Raw genomic sequence first — 22,160 nt, 5'->3', positions numbered from 1 at the left:
GCCCACTGGCCTCCAGAGCGCACTCTCAATCAGACGACGACAGCAGCTAAAACGAGTGCTGTTGTTGTCATTTTTCACTGCTGTGCAAATAGTCCATGCATACAGTGGAAATCAGCCTCAGCATACAGACTTATTACCTTCTAATGAGAACTTACACAAGCCAAAACACTAGAGTTGTCCCTTAAGCCCCTTTTACACTGGACGAAAGACCCACTAGCAACCGTTAACATCTTTTTTCTTCAATGCGAACAGAGGTCGAATTACTCCACAGTAGACACAGGTATTTATCATCTCCAGCTTCAACTGGCAGTAATGTAAACACAACACCCGGGTGAACCCTTTTTCAGTGGAGGCAGTGTAGGTATTTGTTGTCATCCAGTAAAAGTTAAAGTGTGTTTCCTCGTATAGTTCAGTTGTAAAACTGGCAGACCTTCGGAGCATCTCTCCCCGGCTGCTGATGGCAGCATCTGGCATCACCTGAATTAAGGATTTATTTCAACCAAACCGACGCATTTTTGGTGAGTTTGATTTAGTTTCTGTCGAGCGTGAATGAAGAAAGGTCTCGCACTGTAGCATAATGTTCTCAGACATGCATAATAACATTCTGAGCCTCTCAGTGGCAAAAAACAAGCACAAGCAAACAAGTAAGCGTCACCTGTGCTCTTTATTATATTAGTTTCTTGGTTTATGGTGATTTAGAGCCTCGGTTTGTAAAGTTTACAGTCTGTTATGCTGTTGCATTGCTTTGCATACAATGATGCAGCTAAAAAACAAGAGCTGAAACTTGTTTACCGACCACTCCTTTCACCTTTTCTCATCAGTTATCCACCAACTCATGTTGTCATTTTTAAAAAAATAAATGCTCCAGCAAATATAAAAAATATATATGTATGATTCCCCTCTTTCATAATTCCTAACTGTAATAAATTATTGTCCATGTACATGTTTTTTAAGCTATCTGTTTGTGTAATACACACTGAATGACAAAGGAAAAAAGCAAATGCTCGACTGGAAGACTCACAGTTGACTCCAACTAATGATCCAACTCTTTGACTATCAGCCCTACAAAATACCTAACTATTTAAGCTACGACTGTAAAAATGGCTGTATAAGACTATGTGATTCTATTCAGATAAATTATCTTTACACCTCTGAGCTGTAGTTTAAAACAAGGGCTATAAGAACATTTTATTCATACACCATAAAGGGAGCTCCAAGTGCTGTAAGTCACACTGAAACGCTGTTAAAATAATCAATCCATAAAGGCTTTAAAAGCCCAGAGCAATTCAGCTGTTGACAACATTAACATTCTTCCATATGTCAGGCAGTTACAAAGCAACCTGAAAAGTTGCTCCATTCTAGAGGGAAGGGGAGGCAGGTTAAAATATTCTGAAATACACATCAAATTGCCGGCCATTACACAGTAATTGATGTTCCTTCCACAATTTTTATGTCTACTGCCTTCAGTGATCTCTTTTTTTCCCCCCCTTTTCAGAATATCCAACAATGCTGCACATTAACAACAGCCTCTGTGAAATTGCAGCAAAGCGATGACTTAAAAAATGCCATTCAGATCTTCATCAAAACTGCTGTTAATAGGACTTAAAATCAAAATTCAGTGTTGCTTCGACTGAAAGAAGGTGGAAGGGGGGCTGTTATCAAGATTGTCTAAAAAAGGAAAAAAAAAAAAAGGCTTTCAGCTCTTACCTGTAGCTCAAAGTTGGTTTGGTCCAGAAATTTCTTGTTCAGCACGGCTGCATACTGACTTATGGCCCGTAGGAACACTCTGGAAAGATAAGAGGAAAGTGTTTGGATCTAGTTTCCTTACTGATGAAATTAAGCTAATTACATTCTATACTTTCTATTTACATGGGCATAAAGGTCACAGTCAGACAACTACAGTATGTGCATTTCTCACTGAAACCACTTTCCTTGTTGATTAAGTTGCCTGCAGATATTCATATTCACATCCCATGCAAACAAAAATATGTGTACATTAAAATGACAATAAAACACCATGCAACAACCAGCAGAGGAAATGCCCACAAATGCAGCAAGTGTAAATAAAACAGTTAAAGTTTAATTTTACTTATATCTACGCTACTTAATGGATCAAAGCATTATGCATTATTGTTGCTACCTCATATATAGACACTATAAAAGCTACAGGATACAAATGCTGACTGAAGAGAAGTTCAGGTTATGCTTTTTTAAAATTTTGGTCATGTTTTTATATGTATTTTATCTTATGAAATTTATTTCTTAGGGACCCATTGAAAAGAACATTAATCTCAATTAAAGAGAAGAGACGCTGTGTACCATTTGAACCTGACAGCTACTTTCCATCTGCAGTCCCCAGGCAGGTAAACACAAACACTGTAAGATACATAAAACGCTGCACACACTATCCATTGACCTTCATACTTTTGTTCCAATCCAACACTCAAATGTACACGATATGTTTATTAAACTTACAGAGGTGATAAGGCAAAGAATAAACTTTCCTGACAACGGTGAAAATACTAAAAAAGGCAACTTCAATCAAAATCATTGAAAGACTTAAAGGATCAGTGTGCAAAATTTAGTTGTATCTAGCTGTAACTGAACGCAAACACCTCCCCTTCCAAGCCAGGCCCCAGGAAGTGTGCGGGGCTTTGAAGCCAACTGGCCAAACTGTGTAATGACAATGTCACGAGATGCACTCCTGCCAAGAAAGACTTTCCCATAAGCTTTAATTGTGAAAGGCGCGTCTGTAAAAAGACAAATGCATTTTTTTGAGCATCACAACCCCTGACTCGTTTCAAAAGGATTTGATCCATTCGGTAACATTTGGAAAGTAAAAGAAAGCTGTACAATTATCCCCATTCAAGTTAGTGGAAGGCTGAGCCACAAGCGCAAAAGTCCCTGTCTAGAGTCAGTGTTTGGTTTGTTCATTCTGGGCTACTGTAGAGACATGGCAGTGCAACATGGCAGCCTCTGTGGAGGAGGACCCCCCACCCTCTGTAAATATAAATGGCAACGGCAACGAAAACACAAACACACAAGTATTCTTATCTTCATGTGATTATGCTCTGATGAAAACAAACTTACGGATATCATGTACAATTTCTGCCATATTCTGCAAACAGATCTCTGTCGATCTTACATACTGGGCCTTTAAATTAAAATTTTATTACCACATTCATGCATTCTTTCTTTCATCAAGTTGTTGAAGTCTTGTTTATTGTGGATCTTTTCATGGTTCCAGTTGCTGGAGGGAGCTGACTATGAACTGATATCATTCTTTAACACTGTGGAACACTGTGCTCTGAACAAAAATACATACACAAATAGAAATGTTTTTCTTATGTATAGCTCTGCAAAAAAAAACTACTTAGTTTAGGTGGCGAACTTACAAAAAAGCATACTGCACACCCATACACACTCTAAATAAACTGAGCTGTATTTGGTTAAGGCTGTAGCCAGACAAGATGAAAAACATGAGTGGTTTGTACTTTCACAAAGAATAAGTCTTTGCCCTTGTAAAAATCTGTGCTTCTAGCAGAGGTGAAATGCAGGTTGAGTCTTTCTGAGACAGACTGAGGTGCAGAAGGGCTGGAGGCACTCCCGAAAAGAGATGCGATGAGTAGACCTTAATGAGAACACTGTCTGATGGGTTAATCCACTCTGATGTTGCAAAATTAAATGTTAATAACTTAAGTGGCATGAAGCTTTTAGAGGGGAATTATGATTGCTACTTACAGAGTCAGAGGCCCATCCGCTATTTAACTTCATTCCCTGGCGGAACCAGCCATACAACAATGTGTGTACTAATCTCTAAGAATTACCCACGGAGAAAAAAAAAAAAAGCCCTTATCATGAGAGTGGGAGAAAAATGTCCAGCACAGCATATACAATAACCTGGCTTACTTTAAAAGAACACTTCAGGTTCTTGTGATTTCTCAGTCTTAGTCCCTGCTTCAGTTGGTTTGAGTATTTACCATCTACACTCAACAAAAATGTCGGTTTAATCAGCAGTGACTTAACACAACACCTATCTACTGAAAGCAAACACTAAACAGTAAAATAAAAGATACCTGAAAGCATAAACAGTGATGCAAGAGAGAAACTAAACTTTAGACCACAGAGGTTCAGTTAGAAGCTACAGAAGTACTGATGGCTGAACACACAGAGACTTTTAATGAGCTTTTGTTCTGTTCCATTCACTGGCGAATCACACAGACGAGTAGAGAGAAACACGACTGATCCCTCTCTCACATTGAGCTGGAATGAAACGAGTGCACATAAATGAGCACATAAATAAATATATTTGGTTTATTTCAAGGTGTGCACAATTGTAGAGGTGACAGTGAATGTCCAGGTTTGTCCCCTGTCAGTCGATGTTTTGGTAGAAAATGCACTGCTAGTTCACCAACAAAACAGAAGAGAAAACATCTTTTAACCAATAAAATGACACATGTAGGGATACGCTTCCTGTGACTGGTTTACATAGTGTTCACAACGGAAATTAACCACTCCAGAGTTCATTTGATAGTTGTCCAAGACAACGCCTTCAAGGTGGACCAGAGTTCTGCTGTTTTGTCTGCACTAGAGCTCGAGTACACCGTTCACTGCAACCCAAACACACCGTATCAAGGGGGTGACCGCTCAAGGGTTCGGTTCAACCAGACTTAACAAGGTTGGCGTGAAAACGCTCTCAGATCTTTTATTTCATCTCATGAAAAACAGGGGCAAAAACAAACGTGTTATTTTTGTTATATTTTTGTTCAGTGTACTAATCAATAAACAACAAATGGTTGCTCAAAGCTGCTTATGAAGATACATCTGATAAAACGTGCGATAAAAAATGGGAAGGTGAAACAAGGACAATTGTTATGCCACTTAAGTGGATTGCATCAGGGCTTCATGAGCAGGCCATAAAGCGGGATGAAGATGTAAAGCGCATGTAACTGACACTGGCAGGTGAGCAGACATCTGCTGCACCAGCAGCTCAGTGAGAGCCTTCTGCCTCCATCGTGGCGTGAGCTAAACCCTTATTTGAACCCGGTCTCGCTGTGGGAACAGCCGCTTACTCAGACATCATTATGAATCTCTTTATGTTTCAGCTGCATGGCTATAAGGGTCCCTGTCACCTGAGCTCACTGGAAGGTCTACATTTCATTTCCGTAGAGACGGAGGCTGGGGTTTCCCTGACCGCCCAGTCTAACTGACCTTGAACAGGAATAACCATCACAGTTGAGATGGCAACGCTGTGGGATCTGGTGTATTTTTAATATATACAATATTCATGTCCCACATTTATCTCCATTGCCGACTAAATGCTATCTGGGCCTGATGTGTGATACATACAGTATTAAGAGTCACCTTAATCATTAGCTGGAAAGGTTAACTGTCATTTAACACCTTTGGATAAGCCATTAGGAGTCCATTTCTCTGGCTCTCTGGCCTCAGAGCGGAAGACCCCCCGCCTCCCCCTCCTCCCATCTCCTAAGCACTGAGACAGCCTATTACCACCATCCTGTCTGCACAAGCACAGGCTCCCCCTCTGCACACCTCACTCAATTTTCTGCAGCTGTGAACATGTCAATATAGTTGATACGCTTAACACTGGACTCATGCTAAAATGTGTTTGCATCCACAGCACCTGTAGGCCGGGAAATATTGCTGCTCAGTATGCGGATCTCATTATTTACAGTTTTTAATTTTGAAATACATAAAAACGGGGAAATTCATTGTGCATCTTGAATATTAAAAAACACAAGACAATTGCAGAAATGGCTTAGGGATACTCAGAACAGCAGTCACACTGGACAGTGTTAAAGATTGCATTGGTACAATTAAATTTTAATTTACTTTACTGTAGTTCAGAGATATTATGATGTCTAGTTGGGAACTTGAATGTGGCTTTTGTTTTTTGTAATAATTTGGTTTTTAGTAGTGGTAATTAGTGTTAATGGTGTGTTTTGATTGAAGTGCAGTGTTTTTACTTCACAGCTACTGTCTGTTACTGTTTTTAAGATTTTACTTTTATCCACCTGTGCATCATTGGGAGCTTCTGCTATGGGACCACAGATTAAAACTGCCTTTTAGCTACTGTATCCCTGGTGCACAAAAATGTGCATTGCTTCTGTTAAATAAACATAAAATAAAATAAAGGAATATTATAAATTTAATTTCTAAAACCAATAATTCAACATTCCTTGTGAAAGCAAGTTTGTCTACAGTAGAAGCACACTGGGGTTTTAAATATTTTATTTAGCATTGAAAATGTATTGATTAGTCCTCTTGCACCAAGCAACACAACAACTTCGAAGTAGAAATAGACAAATTTTGCTTTGTCATTATGAAATAAAGGTTGATTGCACAGTGTAACGGCTATAAAATGACACCATCCACGTTTCCGGCGTCCTATCTTGGTGCTTTCAATATGCAAATATCTGGAAAATGATGTTTCCATTAGAGACTAATGTTTTCTATTAATGTTTTACCCCCCTTCATCCTGAAACCAACCCCTGCTGTAGTCACTTGGTTGTGCAAAGCAACAGGCTAATGTTAAATAAACTTATGTTATTACTATGCAATGCACACCATTACCATTACCACCATTACTTTCAATTTACCTCTTCAGTGAACATGCTTCTTTCATCATCACTCTTATTTCCAAAGTGGTGTTGAACATTTCTTCCTAAAGCTGGGCTCTATGGAAACGGAAAATGATCCGGTGTTGTGTATAATACCACTTGGAAACTCTAGGGGGAGAGATCAGAGTTGTCCATTTCCACTTCAAGGTGCATTTGGGCAGAGGAATATAATCCAGTCTGCTCCTTTAAAAAAATGTACCTTATCTATATGATGTATCTAACTGGACAACAGGCACAACTACTGACTTGCAAACTAACCCAGGTTCTTTTTTAGATTGTGTTCGACCGAAATTAGAAAGCAGTTCGTACAATCTGCTTTCTTTCCAGTACTTCACTACGTTGACACCATCTATATGCACGCCGCCTCTACCACCTTGAAACAGCTTGACACCGATTATCATTCAGCGCTGGGTTTTACGACCGGTGATAATTTTGGAACGCACCATTGTAATCTCTATCAAGCAGTGGACTAGGAGTCCCTGGCCACTAGGAGAGCTCAGCACTTACAAAAGCTACCCAACTCCCGGACATCCCACATTACGTGGCTTTGACTGGTTAGTTCTTGAAGTCCCTCAGTTTTTAAGTATTGTGCAACTAGAACCTGGAATAAGTTTGAAGAGACCATGAAGTTAAATGCCCCAGTCTCCTTGGGCACATTCAAAGATTTGGTAACTGAATTAGATGTTGTCATAGTGATACCATAATCATCTTTTAATCAAAAAACAACTTTCAATTGTATTATTGATGTTTAGCATTTTTGTATCTTATGATTTAAATCACTATGTGCGCTATGCCTACTGATGGTTGATAATGAAATGAGATCTCAATGGGCTAAATAAGGCTTAAATAAAATAAAATAAAACAGCAGCAGCTGTTCATCCTGGGCTCTGCACAGTTTACATGATGACAAAAATACACATTTGCACTACTCATCATAATCCACTACCATCAGACATGCTAATGAAACATCCCTAATTATATGCTGAGGCTGTGGTTTTTATTCAACAAAGCCAGACAGAGGCTAGTTTATTGGTGAAAAATATGATGGGTCCAACTAAACTTGTTTCTAATCACCAGTAGCTGTGAGTTCTACACACATTACTTAGGTAGTACACAACTCCCACTGCTGGGTCACACAGCGAGTAAAAGAGGAAGATCAATACCTTTCACAGCTTCTGGCTAAATATCAACTCAACAGGCAAACTGTAGCAGTAATCAACCATTTCTGCTTGATCTCTCTTTCCAGTAGCGGCACTGCTTCACGGTTTGCACAACAACTGGTTGATGATGCAGGCAGAGGAAATCTCCGGTGCTCTCTACACGACTGATCTGTACGCTAACGTGAGATGCTTCCCATAAACAATGTTTTATGAGCGCCTCTCTCTCATGTTGCAGTTCACACGATAATGTAAACTCTATTACCTAACAGCCTATTTGAAACCGGCAGTCTGCCTGAGCTCAGACGTATAATGGGCTTTAACGAACAGACAGGACAGTTCCTCTGTGAGCACATCCTGCCATTAATTAAAGTGAAAAACTTAATGAGGCGGATGAAAATAGAATATACTCTCCCTCACAGTGGGCTCTGACTAAGACACTCCAAAAAGGCCATTTCAAACAAGATTAAAGGCATTCAGAGGTAATTTCTTAACTTTGGAATATATATTTTTTAATGTGGGCTTAAAAGAATGAAAATTTAAAATTGTGGTCCTAACAAAAGCTCTGCCCTGTCTGTATTTGAGTTAGTCAGAGAGGAATTATTCATAAAAAGACGTAATTACTGTACGGTCTGTAATTAATCGCCATATTGATTTCAGGGAATATTCTTTGCACAGTCGCAGCAATATGAGTGTGAATCAAGACTGTCTGCATAGTGAACCATTAACTGCATATTATGCAGTCTGTGGTGCCACTGCTCTTTTAAGCTTGCATTATTAACAAAGCCAAATGCCAGGGGGAAGATGCTTGGCTGCCTTGCAACATCTGCGAAGGCCGGTCATTATGCTGCAGAGGGAAAATAAAGAAGCTTAGATGCAGAGGGAGAGACAGTGACAAACCAGTTCTTTATAACTTCATTACAACTACAAGGAAAATCTTAATGACTGGGAAATTTAAGCGGCTTCTGTAAATGTAATCAAACTTCAGACTTATCCAGCAAGTTTAGTGTTTGCTTTACGCCTTCAGCAAAGACATCAAGCATTTCTGGGGACACCACAGAAATGTGCAATTCCTAAAAAACAGCCTGCCCTCTTGTTGCTTTCTGTTTTTTTTATAATCTGAAATCTTGTTTCAGTCAGAGTCAACGTATGTGGGCGTTGTGTTAATGTTGGCGGAAATTTGCAAATCTCCGCTGGTTGCATCCGGCAGTTGTGGTGGCATTGCAGTAGGTGCTTCACCATCTGTTGCCTGGCGGGGATCTGCACTCTACTGAGTGCACTCTTCTAGTTTTATCTTAACTTCAGCAGTGAAACCAAGGCAGCTCAAATCACATCCAGAAACCATAGGGCTTTTCCTATTTTCTACTTAGGGGAGACAAAAACACAACTTGGAGATCCTTTAACTTGCTAATTAGCGGTGCAAGAGCCAGATAGCACATCCTACACATTAGAGTCATTCTGATACTGTATACATATGGCAATATTATGACAAATATACTCTATCAAACTGTCAGTGTCAGAAAAATCACCCCATTACCGCTGATTGATGGGTGTGCTGAACATTTACATTTCAGCATGGAAAACGGATGATTTGCTCTTCATACCCTTCGCTGCATTTAAAATGTTTTAAATCAGCCAACTTCCTGCACACAGACTCGAGCTCTGTCAGATGATCTGCACCACAGACACCTAGCATATATGCTAATGAAAAGTTATCAGCAGATCATACTTGCTAATTGAGTTCAGAGAGCATTCCCGATAATGATCACGATCTATTTGCATACTGTTGCTGAATAGCTGGCATATCTGCCTGTGCTCAGAGATAAGGGAAGGTCAAAAACCTTCATTATCAGACCAATTTATTAAATTAGATTACCTTTATTTCAGACACCTGATCTAATATTAGATCCATTTATCTGTCAACATATTTTTTCAATTATATTCTCACTGCGGTGTGACAGCTTTCTTTCCTCTGACGCATCTTAAATGCAGAATATCTGGCTCTTGCTAAAGTCTATCATGGCTTTTCAGATAAACTAGGTTGTAAGAATTTATACTGAGCAGCACACCCCAGGGAAGCTAAGGGAAGCTCTAATGACTCAAAATATCACTGGGGTGAGTCAAAGGACTGCTCTCAGCTGTTAGACCTTTTCATTTACACCGAGGGAAAAAGAACTCCTCACTTCCCCACTTCACTTTAACATTTAAACCACTTAGCAATAAAGGGCTCTTAAACCTGGCTGGGATGATGGTGCGAAAATAAAAATCTTTGCATCAATACAAAATGGGTCTTATATCTTCAAACTGAAATCCATTAAGTCCTTTAATTAATAAGTCTGGAGTGGTGACTGGTGGAGTGTGCTGAAATGCTAAAAACACAGCAGTAACTTGAAATTGAAGTTTGTCAGGCTGTAGAAAGTGATATATTCAAGTTTCCTGACTAGCCAAAAGAATTTACTCTATGTATGAACAATAACAAGGAGAAATGACACACAAACAACAAACAAGGTGCTAGATATACTGAATTTTTAATAAATAAGACTACAAGCCTCTGGCCATGCTAGCAGGTCTTTGAGGCTATAAAGTATGGTGGTGCTTTGAGCTAAGTGCTAATGTTAGCATGGCAACATGCTCACAATGATGATGTTTAGCAGGTATAATTTTTTTAAATTAGCATGTTAGCAATACATCAATGTCGCCAGTATATTGGACGAGGCAAGACTGGCTGTGAAATATATGTTGAAGTTGGCAATAGTTGTTTCTGAGTTTGTTACACCGCAGAAATGTGTTATTAACCATCGAGCCAAATTTGAGTAATGAAAGAAATTGCTAACTATACTGTTTTTCTCTGCTCTGAAATTCTGTGAGGCTCTTCTGCTCTGCTGTCACAGAGTCAACCCCTACCACCTGAAAACGACCTGAAACACTGACGCCCCATCGATTAGATTCATTGGACAGGTCCAGACATGTTTGAGCCACCAGAACCAAAGGACAGTGACAGAATGGTATCTTTTTTTATCTGCTGTTTTGAGTTGTTGGAACTGAAGTGAATTGCTGGGCTGATCTGGACTTGGAGAGTCGTGTAAGGTATGTTCGTAACTGACTGTTATGGAGGGGGAAGCAGTGTTTGTGTTGGTTTGTGGGGCTTATATGGTGTTGGGGGACCACGGCTCCAGCACGTCACCCAAAAAGTCCAGAACACAGAGATCAACAACAGTTCAGTACCACATAGTTCTCAGTCTTTTCAAATGTTTTCAGCAACTATTTTCTAGCATGTATAATGAGTTTAGAAGAAAAACTCTCCTCTTCCTTTACAGAGACTTAAAGATATCTTAGACTGGACCAAAGAGATGGACCATCTGACACTGCCATCCCTAGAGCAATGGCTAGATCCTGTGGGCAAACATCAAATGTTGATAAAAAAGAAAAAGAAACTGATGACAAATTTGAGGGTTTTGTTGTGATTCTATTTATAACAAAAGAAATGAGAGCTTTACAGGAACACTGATATCTCTTGGAAGTTACTGACAGAACCAGAAGACCCTCTGAAAACTTTTGCCGCATTTTTCTGTAGAAAAGCAAACTGATGATAGAGAGTCAAAAGTAACTTTAGATCTGTGTGTTTGTGAGTTAGCACACATCTAACGTGTCTGTGAGGCTGTGTACAATGACAGTGAAAATGATATGATTTCTGACTGACCCCACAGGCCAGCGAAGGCTTGTCTGCCACGCGAATACTGTGAAGAAAAAAAAAAAAAAAGCTGCAGTCCCTTTGACTTGGCAGCATCAGGCAGTGTGATGCCAGTGTCACAGCTGAAGAGCGCTAGCTTCCGCCAGCCTATAAACACAGAGATCTGAGATGTAACAATGACAGCTAAGGCTGCGTTTCATCCAGGCCAAAAGTTTGTGAAGAGGTGAACGGACTACTAATGAGGCAACACAGGCTGATTTAGACAGAACTCTAAATATTAGCGAGTAGGAAAACTCCCACTTTCTGCACAGGAGTCAGAGTGGTAGCGAAGTTCACGTTGAGCAATGGATGAGATAATGAGGCATATTCAAAGTTATCAGATGAATCACGAAGCAATTAAAAGACATTCTAACAGTCTAAAGTTTTAACATTTAGTCTTCCACGATTTCTTTTAAATACAAATGATATGCCTGCAGAAAACTAGAGAGTGAAGACAAAAAGCATATGGACTTTTTATTCCTAAAACATAAAGAATATTTTTACACTTCTCAGACAAAGTTTTGATGAAGATTTAGCCGCATTTCTTACAGTGAAACTTTACATAGCCTTGACAGCTGTTACAATCAGTGCATTAGGGATGATTATTTAGGTCCTTGGCATATTAGCAGACTGACATTCACGCCATGGGCGCCCTTTAAGTCAATGCTGTTTGCAGTTTGCATCAATGCTGGTTTGAATGCCAAATTAGATACACATCAGACATGCAGTCATGAAATGGGGCCATTTGGTTTGACAGAAGTAATTGGGTTATCAAAGTGAAAGGAGCATTCGTCGAGTGTACAGCAAACATGTCACTTATGTTCAGAGAGGAAAGACAGAAATGAGCTACAGCATATTCACTGGTTCTCCAATGAAGCATCTGCCTCAGCGAAGTAAGTGATCCTTATTTTCTAGCCAACAGAAAAAAAAAGTCATTTCAGTTGTCTGCCAGCACAAGAAAATGAAAAGTCAGGGTCAGCTACAAAACAGAGGTGGCAAAGGAAAGTACAGCACAAATTTGAGGCGTTAATGTCAATTTTATGCTCTTTTCTATTTCTACTTCTGCTTATTTCAGAGGGAGACATTATAATTGCAGTCATTTGTCAGCTTTTCAGTTACAGCATTTATTGTACATACAACACACATGATAACCTTAGAAACTGTAATGCACTGTTAGAAATTAAACTCCTAAAGGCACATAAATCAGCTCTGCCTTAACAGCTAACACAAACAAATGCTGTTATATTGTTGTTACAGTACAGTTTGCTTTTAACACATTTGTATGCAAGTAATTAAGTACAATTCTGGATGCAGGATATTCAATTCTAATGGAGTATTTCAGTATTTTTACATGGTGTATTGCAACTTTTACTTACTTTTACCTTTTATGCTTATTTCCAGCTCTTTGTTTTTATTCTGCAACTCCATTAGAGTAGAAAAATCTTCAGAAAAATCTTATTATTTTGTATACCAAGTCATTTTAGTTCTCTTGCCTTTCGCCTGCAGAGGGACAGTAACTCGTTCTTGTGAGTGTTGCCTCATCATCTTGGCACTGTGCTCAAAAACAGCTACAGCAACCTAACTTAGGAAATAACAGGGCTGAAACTCTTCCTCAAGTAACTCGAGTAACTCAATGATTAAAAAGCCTTGAGGCAAATTGCGCCGAGGTAACCAGCTAATGGCAGACAGTTAGCAGTAATAAGTGGTTACTTTAGCAACAACTAAAGCTATCTGTCCATCAGGAAACTGTGAATCACAGGGACTCGAGGCAGAACAGCCTGAGAACACCAGAGAGAAAAACAGAACATATTTAACTTTTGTTCAAAACTGAAAAGGCAATTTGTACAAGACATACACAACAATCTTCAAAAAGAGTAGTCCTGAGAAAAATGGCCGAATACCAGACAGAGCGGCTGGATGGGCGTGTCTCGGTATTTCCCCACAAGGATTGCTTTTATGTATGTTGACCTCTCATTGTTTAATAATACAAACACAAGACATCGTAATATTATATATATTTATGAAAGAAAATAAGAGAGAGCATAATAGGTCCCCTTTAAGTAAATGACCTGAATTCTGCCACTAAGGGCTGCAGTGTAGTCGGTCCAGTTGACAGATATTTTTCCTGCACAGTAAGCCTCCCTGCTGTTTCTTGATAATGATTTTGATAAAACCATGATGAGAGGAATCACACTGGATGTTACTGCTCTCCAGGGGGGCACTATTAAAAGGGACTCCGTGGGCAAAACAATATTACTTGCCCAGGCAAAGGCTCAAGCATATACACACATAGTGAGAGAAAGTCCGAGTAGTACAACTCGGAGTAGTCTGTGGAGGAGGTGTGGCTGGCATTTACACAGCTTTTTGAATGTGTATGGAGATTAACTTAAAGCTTCTAACCTACACTGGCATGTTGGCAAACAAATACCCGTACATCTAGCAGCAGCTGGTGGTGCAGCGCACTATCCCATGGCTCCTCTGTAAAGCTGTGTCTTAATCTCTTTATTGCAGAATTACCAAATCGGGGCTCCAACACACAGACTCAAACCACACACACGAGAGGGAGAGTAGACGACTGTCACCACATTAACAAAGCACCGTAGTAGGGAAGCCATGTAAAGGTCAGGCTCTTCTTTTCAGCTGGCAATGCCAAAAAGCTGAGGTTTGAGAAGCACTGGTAGTGGGTATCCTAATGAGTGTGCACAGATAATTTAGGCATTTTGGAATAAGGTGTTAACATCATTTTGGAGGCTGCTGTTTATGTTGCGTTATAGAGAGAAGCAATTCTTACCCAACAGTTTGCATTTTGGGTAAAAAGCCTGATAATATAACTAGTCCCATGATCATATGTCTTTGTATAACAGTATGCCTCCAGTAAAGATATCTGATGCTTCTCAACTGGACAGAGCGAAAGCCAGCTTGCTTCTCAAGGGATTCATGGCTGGAGGACTGCAAAGACTTGCTAAACATGAAGAGAGCAGCAGGTTTACTGAAAGTGTGAGTGGCCACTGGGACGTTGTCAGGAGAACCTTGAGCTGAGGGTTGCATTCATGTGACTACTATATGTGTATATAAATGACAGTGTGTACGAACTGTATGTATGAGTATGGGCCTATGTATGGGTTCATGGGATGCATATGTATATGTATCTGTGTATATGTTCACATTGCCGCTATATTCCACTGGAATACGCAGCATAACCTTGGCTATAAATGCTGTGTGCTTGTTTTTGTTTGGAAGTACTGAGCATACAACTAGTACTATATAACTAAATAAGATGGATTATAACACACGATTTGTGTGAGTTTCTAAACAGATGTAATGCAATGGTTTATCTACTTTAAAAAAAGGAACATCATCAACAAGTTTGGATCTTTGGATGTTCGTGTGGAGGCACTGGCATGCAAGAAAAGAAAACCTTCAGGAATTTAAGGCGACACAGTGTGAGTAATTGACATGCAAGTAATTTGGGGGTGAACATTTTTTGCATCACTGATCGCTTTTTGCGAAGAGCCACTAAGAATTATTAATCTTGATCACCCAATAGCATATTTTTACTGGTGGCTGATCAGTCCTGGTTTAACTTGTAAACTGGCAACAGAGTGTATATGACACTATTAACTAAAACATGTTTTAATACTTGGACAAAATAGCAATAAACAGTTTTATCAGAAAACGTAAAATGTTATAGATGTCAGATCTACTTGTTTGCTTCGGTTTCAATCTGTTCTTAGCACCATGAGGTGTGTAGCAGCAACGCAGTAATGCACTTGAGCAAAAAAGTAGTTTTTCTTAAAGGAACTAGTACTTTTCATGTTCCTTTTTATTAAACTCTACTTTCACTCTTTGCTGGAGTATTTGCGATTTATACCTCAGTTACATCTAGTCTCCTATAGCTGCAGGGATTGAGTGTAGGGGTAAAAGAGCACGCTGAGCACCTCTACAAGATGCTAGCTGCTAGCTCGCCATGATGGGATGATGATGGAGCAAAAGACAGAACAAGAGGCAGCTTCCAGTGACATTCCCTGGCAACATCTGGACACACTTTTTATACCATAAGCTTAAAAAGACAGCAGTTACACGATGAAGTGCTGCAGTGTCTCACCAGAAAAAACACTCCACAGATCTCCACTTTCTAACCCGCACAACTACAAGTAAGCTGCACATACTGTAGGTGAAAATGTTATTAGCTAATGTTAGCTATGACTGGCTTTCAAATTGGTGTTTTATTTACTAACTGAGTTTTGCTTGAGTAGGCTTCTCAAATGGGACGTTTTGCTTTTACTTGAGTCATGATTTATGGGAGTAATTTTACTTTTATTTAAGTTATAATTTTGATTGCGCACAGCTGTACCTGGTGAATAGGAAAAGCAGAGGTTTTTCAAATAGCATCCTTTCAACAGCACACTCTTAAGAGGAGAGTATGTCAAATCAAACACCCATAATACCACAGGTAGTGTGTTTTTTTTTATCTTGGTGGGTGGTGGGTTGTAGGGGGGGCAAAGAGGATCACAACATCATTGGCAGTCTTTTCACTCTCTGTGAGCCCTCCTTCCTTCCTGCCTTCCAGACCTGCCCTGCAGGTCCTGGATTAGTCATGGAGAGAACTCCAAACGGCAGCTATCCAGCTTCAGAAACCCTCTCCTAATGAGTCTGTGAGGGACTGATGGCATGGGTTATCGAGTTAAAGAGCTGCCTCTTCAGCTCATCTGGGCTTTCATCTTTTCATCTGCCACGCTGGGCTCTCAGAGAACTCCCCATTCATCTCTCGATCCACTATTCTTACACATAATTAACAGCTCTGCAAAGAAACTTTTGGCGTCATTTGGGGAAATGAACTGATTAAGAGAAGGTCATCTGATGTTAACTCAAATCTGATACATTAAGAGTTTGCCTGTGTCCTAGTAGGCCCGCAAGGCATGAAAAAGATGTCTCATGTCCTCTTTTGCATATCAACAAAGATGAAAATAATAAAGTGACAGCAAGAAAACAGCTGTTCGGTTCACCTCTGTGTGTTGTTTGGATGACAGAGCAGTTTCTAACATTTAAAACTTGATTTTAACCTTTAAAACAAGTATCAATTTAGTCATTAGCTTTTAGACTGGGAGAAAAAAGGCAGCACTTTATCAATTTGTTAAATATCACAAATTACAGTTGATCATCTAACATGATTTCTACTCAATCTGTTAATTAAGTCTTTTGGTTGCAGCACAGACAGCTGTTCAAATGCTTCACCTTACAACTGTAAGAAATAAAAAAATAAACACACTGCCAATGAACATTGTTCAGATTGATGATGATGACTGCACTTAGTATGTGGTGAATCAGCAAATCTTGGGTAATAAGGGTGAAAAGCGCAAGGCTCTTGAAAAGTTTACTATGCAAATCTGTAGGGGAGCACATTTGGCTGACTATACAGAGCAGCCAGCAGCTAGAAAACCAACAGTGACTATAGCGTTTAGGCAAATGGCAACTTGTGCTAATTCGGTAAGCATTCCTTAACAAAAACAAAAGAACACCTCTAAAAACACCAGGATGAATTCACATACAAAGCTTTTGCAACATTGTCGCGTTACAAGAGGAAAATTGTTTGATGCTTTTAAGGGATAGTTCGGATTACTTGAGGTGGTGTTGTATGAGGTACTTATCTATAGTCAGTATTATCTACAGTAGATGGCAGTGGAAAACATATTTTAGCCACCAAAAAAAAAAAAGAAAAAGAAAATCACTGTCAGTTCAAGTGTATGCTATATTTAGAATATTTCCACTGCTTTACTTTGCCATTAGACAGCATTTTCTGATGGGAAACCACAGTTATATAAGCCAAATATCACTCTCACCAAACCAACCAGACTCCATTAAAAAATTAGTAATTTTTACTTCGCAGAATACAGGAGATACTGGTCTACCACTGCCTCGATCTGTTAGTCAGTTTGCGTTAATGTGTCACTTTGGTCAATTCGAACTAACCATTTAAAACATCAAAGTCATCCAATAACACTAACTAACGGGCCGAGCTAAGAGCAGATGAGCAACTCCTGTGTTCTGCAAGGCAAAATGACTGTTTTTACAAAAGAAGTCTGGTTAAGCAAGTCAGAGAAATACTTGGCTTGGTATAATGGCGGTTTCCCTTTGAAAAGGGCTGTCTGACAGCAAGATAAAGTGGTGGAAATATTCTAAATATAGTGTACGCTTAAACTGATTTTGTTTTAGGTGGTTCAGAGTACATTTCTTAGCTTATGTCCTGTTACTCTTCTTTGCTTCTCCAAACTAGGGCATGTAAACCGCCATCTACTGTAGGTAATACACTGACTATACGGATTAAATCCTGTTTCATCCACCTGTGAATCTGCAACAAAGATGGTGAAAAAGCCAAACATTGTGCATGCCGTCTGTGTTGGGGGCCACGTAATCAAGTTCTCTGCTAATCCTGACCATAGTGAGCAAACATGTTGCCCATCATTTTGAAGCATCTCTCCTGCCAATTAGCTGTCACTATTAAAGCCATGACCAGTTGGTATGGTGGAAATGGCAGTCAGTGGCTAACCGGTCTGATGCTTCTGTCCCCGGGGCAATTAGAGCCCATAAATCAGTTTACAACCTGGAGGAAGTAAGAGGTGATGGGTGGAGAAGAAGGAGTGGGAGGAAACGACTGCTGCTACTGCTGATGCCCATCTCATTAGTGGTGCTACCGTAATGTGTGGACATGAAAGAACCGTCTGCTGGTGCCGTGGGTGGCTATCTGTGTGCTGAATGTGGCATGTGTGGATTGCCCAGAAGCAAGAGACTGTGAGGAGAGACTGGGGGATATTCAAATATGCTCCACGAGGCTTTCAAATATATTTCAAAAACATCTAAAAATGTCCACTAATGAATATTTTTACATTAACATCGGATCAAATGACGATGACGCTTTTCCGCTTGCAGTGGTGAACCTACAGAGAAATATGACCCAAAGACTTCTAGCTGATCTTACAGCACATTTACTCTGTGGTTCAGTCTCATCGCTGTCATTAATCCATCTTCTAGCAGCAGTAGCGGGCAGCTGTTTACAGCAAACAAGCTCTGATAAACCCACTGCGCACTAACTGTCCAGCACTAATGGACACACAACTGCACACACAACAGCTGGTGATTACAGCCGAACATCTAAAGCTAAAGAGTCGGATATATTTGGAGTCGGTGGAGACCAAAACAGGACTAAAATAGCAGCATACAATAATTACAGAGCTGCCCCGGGGTCATCAGAGAAATAAATCTGTATATTCAATCTGAAATTACTAATTTACAGATTTGTTAATTGCAACCACCACTTTGCAGCACTGAATCAGATTGTAGGTCTGTATTAACGGTGGTGGAGACCAAAACAGAGTTAAATACTGAGCCTCCAATAATTACAGAGCCACCACTGGGGAAAGCTGAGACAAAAAAATAAATAAATAAATAAAAATAAAGACCGTAAAGAGTGGAAATCTGTACTTTCAATTTGTGCACATATGTGTGCAAGGATTGCAACACTTTGGGCACCAATTTGTAACCTGAGACACACATTTTCTCTAAAACAACACTGTAAATTCTCAAATAGTGCAAAATATCTGATCTTTTTTATAGAGTGACACACTGCTGCGCTACTCAGCAGTATAGAAGGTATCTAAAATGAGCAATGCAACATAAACTTTATCACAGCAGTAATATTAATCCAAAAACATCAGGAAAAATAGTAAAGCACAGAATTATATACCCACTGCACATATGTAATCAGCTAAACCTTCTCCCTTAGGGATGGTGGGCTCGTGGGTAACCTGAGTGACGGGGGTTTAGTTTGGTTTGTTGTAGAAGTGAGCTAGCTAGTTAGCTGCTATGAGTCAAGCTAAAGACAATTAAAAGATCCTAAAACCAGACGTCTTCCAGATATGTTTTAGAAGCAGCGGATATAGTAGATAATGATGTTCTCATGTAATTTTTTCCCCCCCGCTAGTTTTTCACACACCAGCTCTGCTGCGACGAGTACAGAAAGATGCTGTATTAAGTGGCACAAACAGGGACTTTTTATTTCTTGTCTGTGGCTGCAAATATACGACACAGCCTTTCAGTAACAATCACACTGCAATTTGAGCTGATCTACCCACTTTATGGCTGACTTAAGTACTATAACTACCCCTCAACATTGAACAGTGGAAACACAGAAAACTGGAATATGATGACAGTCATATAGACAGATTTACATATAGCTATTTTTCCACACCTGACCCTGGGGGGCTTTGTAAATTATATCCAAACCAACTTTGTAAGGGGATATTTCTGAGGAATTTACTTTTTAGTTCTTTTTCAGATCATAAAAATACAGAAAACAGAAATTAGCACTGCTTTAAAACTATAAATGAACTTTAGGATAAAGCGGTTCGAAGCTAAATCCTCTGAGACGAGACACTTTAAAGTTTGCTGAGACTGCTGTGAATTCATTCGGTCTATGGCGCTCTGGCAATCAAAGAGTGTGCAGCAAAAGAGCATGACGCAGGCACACAGCTTCTGTGCTCTTAGATTGTTAATGCAAAACATTTATAGCTCTCTCATGGGATGAACGAAAGTGTCACCTTGGGTTCTCACTGTGGGGAGCAGGAAACAACCGATCAAACACACTCTGACGGATGGCGACAAATGCAAGAGTTGTGCTAATTTGTTGCAAAGCCGACACCTGCGGTATTCAAACAGGCTCAAGTATAAAGACTGTGAGATGAGTCAGACTTTGACAGGCTTATTTTTCATTGAGTTGAACAATGATTTAACACAAGCAAGTGGCTGAATGCACTGACTAGAATGCAGAATTAATCCAACGGCTGTCACAAACAAGTAGACAAAAGGTTCAATTGGGGAAGATTCTACTGAAGCATGGGAAATGACACATTGGCCTCGAGTCTGCGAGTCAAAAATAAAACATTTCATACACTAGAAAGCATGATCGGAGAATGAACCGCTGTGGGAGCTCAGTGATGCTCATCACATCACCCTAAAAGTGCTCCAGAAACAGGATCACAGTGGGTATGGAGTGTTTGAAGGAGCTTGTTAGTCCAGTGCAAGCACGTGGAGCGTGTGCTGCTGCTGCTGTGTAGTGTCTGTGTGTCTTAGGAGGGTCAGGGCTGCATGTTTTTATTCCCTAACACTGCAGCTCAGTCTATAGCAGAACAGATGTGATTTGCACACCTGCGGGCCACAGAGGAGCATCATCACCGAGCTACAGCACACCGATGTCTTCTGCATTTGACTCAGGTGGCTGACAATGTTTTTAGGAGGGCGCAGTGCGAATTCGAGAAGGAATCTGCCTTGTAGCAATCAAATGGGACAGATGAAAGCAATGCAATGCAACCAAAATTGAGTAGCAATGCAATCTCTAGTCAAATAGCCTAGCTGGTGATGATATTGGAGTAGTTTTGGAAAGAGAGGACAGGGAGTAAAACTGCTCACAGTCAACAAGGGGCTGTCTATATAAGCTCTCCATCTGCCATAAATGGCCACTTTAAAGCTGCTCTCAAACTGATACAGCTCCACGTACTCTGCTGTAATGTGAAAAGCCTTCAGTTTTAGTGTTTGCATTGTTTTTGGTCCGGTGCATGATCCATTACATCAAAGTCGGTTTACAAGTCTTGGGGAGTACTATTGCATATGTGAAACTGGAATGACCACGTCACAGTTGTATGCCTCCACAAACCAGTCAAGTTGAATTTATGTCCATGTATGTCAGACTCATATAATACATGTAATGTAAGAAGGAATTTAATAAAAGGTATTCAGTGTATTTTCTGGTGAAATGGACATGTATGATTCCCGTGAGAAACATGCTGTATTCACTTAGAGGCATTTTACAGAGCAGTGCAGAGGTCTGACAGAGAGCTCCATCACATGGTGCAACACCTGAAGCTTAATACCAGCAAAACCAGTGAGCTTGCCATCAACTACAATAGATGTTGCTGTAAAGAGGCTACAGATTTTCAAATATCTTCAGCCTTGCAGCACATAAGATCTTTACAATCAGCACAGTTTCACGGTGGGCTCCCAACCAATTCAACATCCAACCAAATGTGAAATATGCTCACAATCTCGCCTTCTGCTCCTGAGTTATGCCCTTGAATAATAGACAGAAAATGGCTTTTGCAGAGCATGATGATGCTGCAGTGAAGTTGCTCACTGGACATGAAATGTTACAACTTCACCATTTTATTCTATCTGACATTTGTGTTTTATTTTATTTTAATTTAAATAAATTTCCTCTGGGTGTTCCTGAGATAGACGGAGACAGACATGAGGTCACAGAGACCTTTGGGCACCAAAATCTGACCAGTTCATCACTGAGTTCAAGTGGACATTTGTGCCATGTTTGAAGGAATTTCATGTAGGTGTTCATGAGATATCATGTTCACAAGAATGGGGTGGATGGAAACCTGAAAATGCCTCTGGCCAAGACTGGTGCCAGTGTTGGGGCATAAAAATGTGTTTTGTGAGGTCACAGTGACCTTTTCCTTGGTGGACATTGTTTGCCAGATCTGAAGAAATTCAATGGGATGGATGGACGACTCAAAAATGCCACAGCTGTCGCCAGTCTGTCGCTGTCATAAAGACGTTACATAAACCCTTTTG

At 40.0% G+C, this 22,160-nt stretch overlaps 1 protein-coding gene across 3 annotated transcripts in view; it reads right to left on the bottom strand.

Moving 5' to 3' along the window:
- The window catches only part of dock1 (dedicator of cytokinesis 1), a 260,399-nt gene that overhangs the window by 68,666 nt on the left and 169,573 nt on the right, over positions 1-22,160 (bottom strand). For all 3 annotated transcript variants that reach the window (XM_084740732.1, XM_084740731.1, XM_084740733.1), the window contains exon 30: positions 1,708-1,786. In XM_084740732.1, the coding sequence (XP_084596858.1) occupies positions 1,708-1,786 (79 nt within the window). The remainder of the gene's footprint in view (positions 1-1,707; positions 1,787-22,160) is intronic.

This window comes from Lutjanus erythropterus, chromosome 17 (genome assembly GCF_056507025.1).
Source record: "Lutjanus erythropterus isolate fLutEry1 chromosome 17, fLutEry1.hap2, whole genome shotgun sequence".
NCBI classification, from domain to species: Eukaryota; Metazoa; Chordata; class Actinopteri; order Lutjaniformes; family Lutjanidae; genus Lutjanus; species Lutjanus erythropterus.
The sequence above is the reverse complement of the archived record's forward strand: the minus strand, read 5'-3'. Positions and strand labels throughout refer to the sequence as shown.